The 12,362-nt window shown below is 42.7% G+C and overlaps 1 protein-coding gene across 6 annotated transcripts in view; it reads right to left on the bottom strand.

Annotated features, from left to right (window-relative positions):
- RAPGEF1 (Rap guanine nucleotide exchange factor 1) overlaps positions 1-12,362 on the bottom strand; it is a 90,554-nt gene that overhangs the window by 53,539 nt on the left and 24,653 nt on the right. For all 6 annotated transcript variants that reach the window (XM_068914741.1, XM_068914736.1, XM_068914738.1 and 3 more), the window contains exon 2: positions 2,698-2,837. In XM_068914741.1, coding sequence (XP_068770842.1) covers positions 2,698-2,837 — 140 coding nt within the window. The remainder of the gene's footprint in view (positions 1-2,697; positions 2,838-12,362) is intronic.

Genomic DNA, 12,362 nt, shown 5'->3' with positions numbered 1-12,362 from the left:
AGGACTGTATATTCTGCTACAGGGCTCAGATATATAAATGCTAGTTTTGCTACAAGCCTGAAGTTTCTGGTGTTTAGTGCTTTACTAACTGAGACCTGAGAATAACAGCAATAAATCTAGAGAAAGGAATAATAATCTCGAGGGATGGATGGAAATTAACATACCTCAATGTCTCAGTCTCCCAAGACTAATGATATTAAGCTCTGCCACCAAACATTTTAGTGTGTCCCTAAAGCCAAAGTAAACATGTAGTAGTACCTCTCTGGGGTGGCAGACAGGATCTGAACTACTCTCTCATTTCATTTCTTACTAGAGGTGAACTTGTTCCAGTAGTGAACCTATCCCACCAAGAGAACAGATCTGTAACTGCAGGACTTATTAAAGCAGCAGCACCACTTGATCCAGCAATGCCCTTTTGGGCATTAAATGAGACAGATTTAACACTCAGAAAACAGCATCTCCTCTCCACTTCCTTGCCTGACTGACATATATAGATATTTTTGCGTGACTTTGGAAGGTTTACCTTAAGTAATCATTACAAATACATCATGCACGAGATGCAGATGACCCAGGAAGAATTATAGTGAGCTATACAGAATACAGCTGACTACAAAAGCTGGAACAGCTTATTGTTTCCCGTATCTTGACAGTGAAAAACCTATTACAACTTCACTTATAGTGTTGAAGGACACTACTGTTCCTACAATATGCCCTCAGATAAGAATCAAAGACAGGGACTAGTGGAGAAAAGGTGGCTCTGAAAAAACCTCCCCCTATGTTGTCCACATCTAGGTATAAAGGGGAAGAGAAGATGCATGCCTGTGCGTGTTTTGGGCATAACTTTCAGGTTGTGTTTAGTGGTTTTACATTAGTTTTTAGTATTGCTGTTTCTACTCCAGACTGATTATCTACTTCAAGAGTAAAAAAGGGAATCTAGCACTTAAAGGGAGGAAAGGATGATATCTGGTGTATCAAGGTATCTTCTGACTCTAAAAATCTCCTGTTCGTCCACTGATCTCTGTATTCCAGTGAGAATACTTCTCTGGGGACAGTCCAGGCAAATCCTCTTCCCCACTCCCTACACACTACACTAATCAGTTGACTACGTCCAACTAACTGATAAGTTGGGCAGTAGCTATAAAAATAGACAAGGAGTGAGCCAGAAATCAACAACATTTCACAATATAAAAAAAATTTATAGCTTAAATAATCATCTACAATAAGAAAAATTACTGCAATTGTTTTGTTTTCCAATGAAGACAACCCCAATCCATACATAAAAAGGTTTTATCTGTTCAGTATGCCTTATCAGTCATTCCTCTTACACTGCTTTCTAGGGGAAAAAAAAGAAAAGGAAAAATTTGCCTTTTAATACTTGCTAATATATATTTGCTACAGAGTAGCATTTTAAAAGTGCTCTTAATTTTCTAATTTATTTTATTTGTGGTCACACATCAATTGAAAGGAAGGACCACAGCATGTTCTACTTGCGTTTCAGTGAATCGATCAATAAAAATAATATTGTGAGAAAACTTCCCAATATAATGGTCTGATGGCTTGTAGAAAGAACAGGAAACCGATCTCAATACAACATCTTGAGATATCCTTAGAATTGGAATCAGAAGTCTTCAAGGTGTATTCTTATTGGTCTTTTTTGGGGGGGAGGGGGAACAGTCTGGTACACACGTGGGGCAATACAAGGTGCTCAGCTCCCCAGGGAGCATACCCTTCGCTTCTGGAAAAAAAAAAAACCCTACAGCCTGGGAAATAAAAGCCTCATCACCTTCCACATAGTAGTTCAGAGTAGGGCTAGGAAGCCCTACAACTACTTCTCTGTACGTTGAGCACATCACATAGCGTCAGATAACTGTATCTTCCCGACTGCTCTCAGGAACACCACAGCAATCCCCAGCAGAGACAACCTAAAAAAACGGGCTGGTGCTGCACATCGGATGAGTCTTCCAGCAACAACTGGGAAAGCTTCTGAATTATCATAAGTAACCACAACTCTTCTTGACTTTTGGCTTAAATTTATACTTGAAAACTGAATGCAACAGTACTGTTACAAAGACAGTCTCCTGTCTGCGTAATCAAGTCACAACAAGAGAGGAGATAACACTGATAGGTTTGTGCGGGGAAAGAGTGGTGACCTCAGTTCTTAGAGGACTTGAAACTAGCATGTTAGATTTGAGGAAGGGTGTGCTGGAATCAGCAGCTGCTTGAATACATCTGTTTGACTCTCCCTGCTGAGGTCATCAGAAATTGAGCACATCTTTGGACCAGCTTCAAGGATTTGCTGGCCTGTGTTTTCAGATTTTCTTGTTTTAAAGGATCACACCCCAAAGCCAGGCAGTTATTTGGAAGCCGTAAGCATAAGCATAGGGTGTGCATGTGGGGAGGATGTGTCAGGCCACAAACTACATTCTATAATGAGATATTTAAATGCTTATGGAGGGAGGTCTCTTCAGGGTCTCAAAAGGACAGTAAAAAATAAGAGCCACCAAGGCAAGTACTGCACAGTCCAGTTTATAACTAACCCTATGGTTCTTCCATAAAGTAACCCCAAAAATCCCTGTAGGATTCTATAGATGACAAAGAGCCATGCACAGAAAGCAGGGCGGCAGATTTTGATAAACAAAGTACCCAGCAAGCAAGAAACCAGCAAGATTAATAAGAACATGCCCTTCATCTGCTTACTTTGTTCGCTGACTTCTCTGGCGTTTTCACTGTCGGGTCAGCTTGCTTTCCTTTCTTTGAAGGGGTTCTCTTTATTTTTGGTGAATGAAACTTGCCCTTCAGCTTCATAGTGAACGAGGAGAGATGGGAACGCTCAGAATCTAGAAAGACACAGAAATGCGTTACAACATCAGGGTAAGTTTGTTGAAAACAGGGAAGATGTACAGGCCACAGTACTATCTGGAAGACCAGCCTATGAAAAACACTGCAACCATGTACATTTACTGAGTGCAACAGGATAAAAAAAATGATGGCTCTCTATTATGTTTCCAATCACAATATCACCACCACTTCCTGCTCCCCCTCAGGCAGCAGCTCTGCAGTGCAGGAGCAGTGGGATTGCTCTTGCTCTGTTCCTTGGACAGAAAAATACCTGTCTTAAAAGCACTTATCTTCAGCAGATCCCAAAGTACTTTACAAAGGAGGTAACCATCATCTCTTTTACAGATGAGGAAACTAAGTCCAAGGGGATGAAGTGACTTGTTCACAAATCTCTGGCAGAGCAGAGGAAGAAGCTGGGCTTCCCGAGATCCTGCCCCGGGTCCTAGCTGAGGGCTGGGAGCCTCCGCTGGCATGCGGACAGGGTCCCGACTGGCAGCCAGCAGCGGTGGCAGCCAGAAGCTGCAACACCTTGAGAGGCATCTGGGAGAGCTCCCAGTTACCAAATTGTGAGCGCCATAGGTGGAAGCCACTGCCTAGCCATGGGAAGATCTCATGAGCGTGATCATAAGCAGCATGCTGACTTCCTGAGAGATAACACCTCAAAGCTCCTGGCATACTCAACATCTGCTTCAGGAAAAGAAGACACAGTCCGACATACTGCCCTTCATGGGTTGCTGAGCACTACCCACTTGGCGCTGTCGCCTTTGAATGTGGCTCCGTGAAGAACATGAACAAAAACACGAGCCCTTGCCATTTGCAATGGATTTCAGTTCACGTATATCAGGGCACACCATGAGAATGGAAGGAATGCTTCAACAGGGCTGCATTCCTGAAGAAGTTTAATTACAGAATCACATAACACAGTAGCCCATCGTGAAAATCATAATAGTTTCAAAGTTTTTTGAATATCTAAAAGCAGAAGCCTCAAAGGTCTGCAATCATGCCACAGGAAGACTTACTATTGAGAGATATTTTTATCTGTTTAGCCATGAAACTAAATAAAACTAAGCTGCCTTGTAGAGAGCAATTTAAAATGTATTTTAAGCAAACAGCACTTTAATAAATGAAAGTCTGAACTGCTCTCTAGTGACCCAGAAAATTCAGCAGCAGACACTGCACTTCTCTTTAAGCACATTATTAAGAAAAGCAAGCAGTTCTGCTATATCTTTCCTTTTTCTTTCTTTCAGTTTATTTGGGAATTGACTGCATTGGCTGAAGTGAGTCAAAACGACACAGTCCGATGCATGCAGCATTGCACCACCTTGTTAGCATGCAAACAGCAAACAGAAAAGGCTGCCGAGTCAAATCTAGCACCCAGAAACTAAATACGACACTGCAGCGCTAAAACTGCTCATCATACTCAGAAATTACCTAACTACAACTCAAGGGAAAAAGCCTCCCCTTCAGGGCTGTCTCCTTTTTAACCTGGTTTCCTGGAAGAGCGTTAAAACCCTACTATTAACACCTTCACTGGAGCCAAAACTCCAATTAGTTAGGTCCCCTAGATCAAAATTTTACAGGAATCCTATTAATGAAAGCTGCATTGGCACTGATTACAATCTAGTCTGGCTGCAGAACTCTTCTCGATTTCACATGATTCTCAAAGTTTTCTTTGTATCATGAAGTACTGTTTAACGCACTGAGGAGGGAGGCACGAGCAATCTTTGGTCACTGCAGATAAGGCCAGACATATCAACTGGCCTCTGAAGAATCACTTACAGCAGCTGGCACCCTAACTTAGCAAAAATTTACGTCATTGCTTTACAATCACAAGGATCTCCAAACCTTTAAAACCTCCCCGGCTCCACAGTGTTCAAGGTCACCACTGAACACAGCTCCCGGCTGCTGCGCTCTTGCACTCCGCAAAAAAAAAAGTCTGTATTTATTTTGTACACCATATGAGAATTTCTATACATGCGCACATATGAATGCTTGCCAAGAGAAGTCATGGCTCAGAATTTAGTTTTGAAAGAACTGGCAATTACAGTAATTAATCTACAGGGAAAAATAATGGTAGCAACAACAAATTGCGTCTGGCTCCTCCATGGGCAGCAGTGAGATTTCAACTGCTGGTTTGAATACAACAACATTCAATACCCACAAAGCCCTCTGTGCTTGGGGCGATAACTTTGCCTTGTAGGGACAAGCTATTTGGAAGGGAGAAAGATTTCAAAAGATTACCGTTTCCATTTCTCCTTCCCACCAGACATCTCTACCCACCTTTAATGGGCGACCACACAAACAGTTGAATCAATGCATGCGAATGGTCAGGAACCTCCAAAACGAGATGCCTTGCCAACGGAGAAAGTTTCTGTTCTGCTGACAGTGGATCCCCTTTGCCACCGCTACCAGCCTAACCATAGCCCTTCAAACTCTTTACTCTTCTGCCACATTGGATGTTGAATCATTTGTATAGCCATGCATGGAGGGTACAGAAACCTACAGAGGGAGGGCAGGAACAAGTGGCTGGAGCAGAATGGGAACTTCTTAAAATAGTACTAATGAAGTAAACCAGCTGACATTTGCAAAAGTAATAAAGGTTATTGTTCAATAGCCCTTCTAAGTCCTGCTTTGAAGATCACATATTAACGCAGCTTTTTACTACCATGTCTTTCCATCTACAAGAAACATTTTCCAGATCTCATCTGCTCACAAGGTTCTGATACATTTCTAGTTAAACAGATGAGTCACCAACTAATACTCTCTTATGCTCAATTACACTTTGCACTTAAAATAGCGCTTTTCATGTTCCAAGCACATTACAAATATATCTATCTCATCCTTAAATAGTTAGGTCTTAACCCTATTTTGCAGATGGGAAGCATGCACAAAGGTGAAGCAACTTGTCTAAACACATCACCGAGTGAGTCAGTAATTCCAGTAGTACAGATCCTCTCCATTTCCAAATATTAAATCAAACTGCAGGCCCCAGGCTCACTGTGGAATTAAGCTGTGGAGCTACTGTGATTATAGTCACTGAAGACCTACAGACGTTATTTCGCATTGTGGGCTCTATAATATTCAAGCAGATACATCATCCAAGCGTTAGAAACGGAAGCTGCATTTTAATGAATCTGGATTTTCTTTCTGATAGAAAAAAAAAAAGTTGCACCTAAGCAGGAAGGTACTCTACCTCTAAGGTGCAAGCGGCCTAAGCTTTTACAAACAAAAACTAAAACTCTACTGCAAAAAGCTTAACTGTGCAAGACTTACTAGATTGCTTAACACAGCAGGGGTCTGCTTTCAGAAACTCACTTTCTTTACACTATATGCTGCTGAAGTATCTAACATGTCCTATGGCTGTCCAGCAAAAAAGTTCAAACAGAACAACATACCTTTACAGATGAAATAAATTTGATAGCGTACACAGAGAAACAGAAAACAGAGCTATGACAGTGCTCAAAACACTTATCTTGTCCCTCTGCACCTTCCTGCCTTTCTACAGTAACAAACTCTTTAATATAGCACTGAAGTTGTTTCTGAGCTTGGTAGTTCGCCCAATTCAAGTTGTTCTATCATATTGCTCTTGCCTCTTTTTGCTGAATAACAGGCAGGGCTTAACTGAAATCCTAGCACCGACCTTCCGACTGTCTCTTTTTTCCCTTTCTGGTGCGCAGAAGTAGGGTACCGGGTACTTACTTCTGTGGAGTGTCCAAATATTTGTAAGACAAATGGGAAAAGACAGGGTAATAAACTGGATGGAACACTTTCAACTGGAAGGGAGAAAAAAGAAAAAAAGATACTGTTGTATCAAAGAGTTTCTGTCTCAAAGGAACTGCTGACTTTCCATCCCCTCATATTTCATCTGTCTGGATGCTTTGCTGCTGCACACAACTGGAAAAAAGAAAAAAAACCCTTCAAAATTACTTTACTATGGCTTGAGTTTCTTGATTTCTGACTGGAAGTTTCAATATGACACCCGTTTCACTGCTAATTCCACCCCCCCCATTAATAAGGCTCCTGCTCTGTTGTGCTTGAATGTGCTCCAGCTGTTGAGTCACGGCCTCGCTCAGCTTTAAAGCTCGATTCCCCCAAGCCGGCACGTGTCTGGGTCCTGACCACACACAAAACATGAAAAAGCTCACATTATGAGTATGCTCCAAGCATCCTTGCTGCCAGGTGCAGCTGGAACATTTTTACAAAACCCTGTCCTTGAAGCGTTCATCCTATGCTGCAGCGGAGAGCCCCGAGCTGGAAGGCCAGGGCTGTCAGGGAGATGACTCGTCGTGCGGGCAGAGAAACGCAGCACGAGACCAAAGCAGAACGCTAAATCTGAGGTAGGAAAGAACTGCAGATTTTAAACTATGGAGGATCAGGAAGCAAAAGGGAAGGCAGATAAATCAGCTTATGTGCTTGTGTGTGAAGACACTAGACTGCTTAGGAGAGAGCCAGCAACTCAAAGCCCAACGTCTGTATCTTCACTGGAATAGCAAAGTGGTTGTTTTCCAGCTGGGTTCAAACAAGCATCAGAAATTAAGTCAAAAGGCATGCAGGCCGGTGAATTCCACCAACCTAACCCAGCGGCATATTATCTACCCTAAGTCAAAGTGAAAGTTAAAACATTTTACAGAGCTCAGTCGCTATAGACTTTCCAGCTACTCCTCACCAGACCATCACCCACACATGCTGTGAGTAATGTACTGCCAGAAGATCTGATGAGGAGTTTCAGAGAACAGACGAGAAATAAAACCCCCTTGTCTGCTTCTGGACTTTTTTTGTAACATTTTGTTGCTAAGGCACGGCTCAGTGACAGACCTGTCCCAAAAGCAGGGACCGGCGGCCGAAGTGTTCAACTAGCCTAGTGTTTGGATCAAACTGATCAAGTAGAAGACACACTTTTTTCTTTAAACTTTAAAACAAAACAGTTCCACCCCTCACCCGAAAATCTAAACCCTCCATCTCCTCTCACGTTGTATCTGTTCACACGCAGAAACCCTGTCGCCTTACAGCGGACAAAGCCTTAAAAAAAGGGTTAAAGTTCCTTTTCTTTCCAGTCTGAACCGATTTTCAAGGCTCGTTAGAAAGAAGGAAGTGGATTCTAAAATCTTATCCCACAAATAAAGGCCATTTGGCTCTCTGCTGGATGCACATATTTAAAAGCTATCAGATTAAAAATAACAGAGGGCATCTCTCCCCATGCCATAATGAAGCTATTGTGCACACTTTTAATCAACCCCTCCTGCCATTTATGCCACGAGTCCTTTGAACACAGAGGTGACTTATGTAATGACTTACACAACAATGCCCATTAAAATGGCATTTGTCCCCTTGGGCACAGCTCGATCATTTGTGAAAGACAAGAGAGAAGTTGCAAGGCTTCAGCTAAACCCTAGCTGACAAGGACTTTAGGAGTTCTGCAGCAAAAGGAAAAAATAACGAGCCATAGTTCAAAACGACCTTTCTGCCGAGCCCGTCCATTTGGTGCTGTAACGTACAACCACAAAAGAGACAACAGGGATGGGGCTACAGGTCGTCTTCCTCGAGACCCAGTTCTGCTGTCAGAAAAACAAGAGACCGGTCAATTCAGACCAGACAGATTAAGAGAGCATAGGAGAGTTTCCATCTGTAACTATGAAACATACTGCAAAGCATATATCTTTCAAGATTTTAGACTAATATTATAACTTCCAGCCATCTTCATTCCACCCTCTCCCTTCACCTTAAGAACTGTAATCTAATCTGTACTTGCAAATACACAGAACTGGGGGCCTTTGCCTCGGCTAAAGCCGTTGGGCTCTCCTGTAATACAAACTTCAAAATAATAGTGATTTACAGAAAATCTAGCCCTTTGAGATTTACAGCAATGTTGCTTTAACCTCAGACTCAAAGAGCATGTCTCAAAAGCTGAGCTCTTGAGCAGAAAATCCAGCAGAACCTAGGGAGAAGGAACAATTAATTTAGAGATCATCAATGGAAAGCGGACAAGTGCTAACACAGAGGCCCTTTTCCAATAAGGTTGTGGTGTCTATCTTGCATCAAACAGTTCAAGCCTGTCAGTGTGTAGCTATGATCGTGAGGAAGCGCTAGACTTTCAAGGAAGGTTAAAGGAACAGCTAGGAGTAGCACCCTAAAGACGTTCTCAGCTCTTGCAAACCTGCAACCTGTAACTCCACTCCCGTATTACGCGGCACAGACCTTTCCACTATGTTTCACACCCTCTTTCTCCCAAACTCCTAGGGATGTTTAGGAGCCTAGGAACGACGATATGCAGCATTTGTGTGATACTGTATGTTCTCAAAAGCATGAACGGGGATCCCGAATACAGAAAAAATGACAGAACAGGATTAAAATATTCTTTTAAACCTTCTGAACATATCACCACCTCATCATCAGCTCACCGCAGAAACCTCAGACCTACCAACTCCACATGAGTTTACTTTTTCTCAGCTTTGCCATGACCCGGAGAGGCTGAAGAGAGACAATTCGCTCAGAAACAAAAAAGACCCAGTCAGGGATTTGGAAAGGAAAAAAAGGGAGGGTCCTATGTCCATCAGGAAGTTTGCCCACCCTAACCTTTGTACCTTAGGTGGAGCTGATTGTAAGCTGCTCTAAGTCCCTCTCCAGGGAATTTGTTTGCTAGCAGAGCCGCCAGGTTTCAGAGGAAAAGGTGGAGGAAGGGCAGTTTTAGAATCAAACAATAGCGCCTGAGCGTTAAAGAAACTTTTCCTTAAACATCACGTCACCTTCTAAGCAGCCAGCATTTGGAAGCAGAAAGACCGACTGCCCTTTTTCTTTTCTGGCAACACTACAGCGAATGAGCATAAACCAGTGAGCATTAATGATGTGCAATGACAGCACACAAACTTCTATGGAAAAGGGAGGCTCAGTTCCTTCTCAGCTGGCCAGGCAATGTTCAGTGACTCACAGGCTTCATTATTTTTTATGCCGCCCTCTGGGGCCTCCAGAGGAAGCAAAACATTTTTATTTGTCAGCGAACATATTTTTTATTTTGATTTTTTTTTTCTAAGCAACCATGAATGAGACATCTCCAGCTGCAGGAACCTCATGTGGAAAGAGCTCACAGTGTTTGCAAGGGAACTGGGAGGCACACAGAGCGACTTCTCAATTCAGCCGTGTCTCTCGACTGCAACGAAAAGGATTGGATCACAGTCAACAACATTAATTTTGTGGTGCATTAGTACTACAGCACTTCTTCCTTGCAGCTTCGTGTTCGGAAGCAAATCTTCAGGTTGCGAGAAAGAAGATGCTCTACACCAAGCAGCAAGTTCAGAGCAGCTATGCCAGGTTTACTTCCTAGTCCTCTGTCAGCCGGAAATATTCCACAAAAGAGAAATCTGCTCATGTGCAGTCACATAACCCAGGAATCCTTTAGCTGCCGGAAACTGTGCAGCAATGCTACCCAACAGATTTACAGGAAAAAAGGATAAAGCTACACTCAGCTGAATAAAGAGGGAATTTAAAGAAGGAGAACTTTGTTACCCAAGTTCAAATTCCTCTTGCTCACCACAGCTAGCTTTGAGACTCCTTTTTGAACAAGGCTAATTTACTGACAAGCAGCAGTCATGATTTTTGCTCTGTTTTATCTGAAAGAGAGAGCGGCTCCAGCAGACCGGTCCAATATCAGCTCACAAGGAGAAATGCTGCCATCGACTGAAACACTAGCAACTCATCGGGTGGCATCTGGTGAGTCTCTGGTAATTTCCCACTTAAGTACTGATTTTGCACAGCCCCGCAAGCCTGAGAAAACTAATGGGATTACAACACTGGTAACACGATTCATAACTCTCCCTGTGCCAGCAACACTAAAACAACACAAAAGAGAGTCAAGTAGCCTCCAACATCAACATGACTGCTGTGGTCCGTGCCGATCCCGGGTCTGTGCACAAAGAACTGCCAAGGTTGTTAACCAAACATTTAATTTTAAATTGAAAAAGAAAAAAAAAATCCAGCCACAAGGCATAGAACAAAAAACTAATTCTGTGTTATTCAGAAAATTCTAGTTATTTCAGAAATCAGCTTCAAACACAAAAAATCCAAAGGTTGTGAGGGAATCTGTTGAACTTCTGCGTTCACCAACATTGCCTTAATATGGGGTCCGTGGGCATCCTCATTCAGTCTGACAGCTTTAGGAGGATATAGTCATGACAGTGATTCAGACATCTAAAAATAAAGCCTGGGAGGCACAAGTATGCATGCGCGCTACCTGAGTCACTCTGCTCTGCAAGAAGCACCCGAGCCAGAGCTAATTCTTTTCATTCACCTGACTGCCAGGGCCGAGCAAAGAGCCTGGTGGCAGCGCTCTCCTTAAACTCTTTCTCCCCTCCTCTCTTCTCATTTTACTCTAACACATTTAGACTCTTTCCATATTGAAAAATCTTTGCTAGACTTGGGTTTCGGCTGTATGGCTGTCAGCTTAGAAACCCAGACCCGAAAGATTACAACCCGCTGTTGCTGAAGCTGTTTATCTATCTCCAAGGTGACAGAATGGCGTCATTGGCACTCTCCAGACCAGCAAGCAGAACCGCATTATTTTAGATGCTTTAGGGAAAAGCGTAATTGCTCACAACCTGCCCAGAGGTTCAATAGCTGAAAAACAAGGTAGTAAATGTGAGACTTCAGTTTGCATATGCCCCACAGCACTAGTTTCAAATGAGAAAAACTCAGCCTTCTTTCATCCTTGGAGAATAACCTCCGCTCTCATTCATTAGGCGATGGAAAAAAAAGAAACACTGGCTCAGATCTGTCTGACACAATTTCCAGTTGCTTCAGACTTTATTAATTATAGACATCTTTATTTTTGACCTCTGATGACTGACTCTTTACACATTTAGTTTGAAATGCAAAGCTAGCCCCTCTTCTCTAGCAGGCTTGGGAGTAACCTTATACCCTGCCCAAAAACTGCCTCCCATACTCATCAGAGCTGAGCTCAAGAAATAAGATCAAAACATGGAAAACGTTTGCCTAAACATGCTCAGTTTTGTTTCCTTCTTTAGGGAGCACCCTAGATTAAGGGCAACAGTCCAGGTGAGGGTGTGATGTAAATTGTTTTCCATGAATGTTAAAAGATGAGCTAACTTCTCTGAAAGGAAGCTTCGTTTTTCATTGCTCTGACTAGCACTGTAACCTCAGGGCTCAGATGCTGAAAGACTGATATTCTGTTTTATAAGGTTAAGCATGTCTGCACAACTCCAATGCATCATGCTGAGGGCTCACCTACCTGTAAGAAAGAGAAAAACAAAATTCAGAACCAGGCCAGCACCGTCTCCTAAAGGAACACCGCAATACCAGTATAAACTGCCTTAATATTGCTTCCTCGATAAAAGGCATCGAAGAAGGGCTATGCAAACCACTCCAGAACCTCTGAAGTACGACTATACTGTTGCCCCCACGGACCAGCTCTGTATCCCTGCATATACAGACAAGCATGTGTGCAAAATGATACAGCAGTACCACAGGTGTGAGAGCTCTGATGTAATCAGGCAAGAAGCTGCTTTTACATTACT

This window comes from Struthio camelus, chromosome 20 (genome assembly GCF_040807025.1).
Source record: "Struthio camelus isolate bStrCam1 chromosome 20, bStrCam1.hap1, whole genome shotgun sequence".
NCBI lineage: Eukaryota > Metazoa > Chordata > Aves > Struthioniformes > Struthionidae > Struthio > Struthio camelus.
Note: the sequence above shows the minus strand (reverse complement) of the source record. Positions and strands in the feature narration are given on the sequence as shown.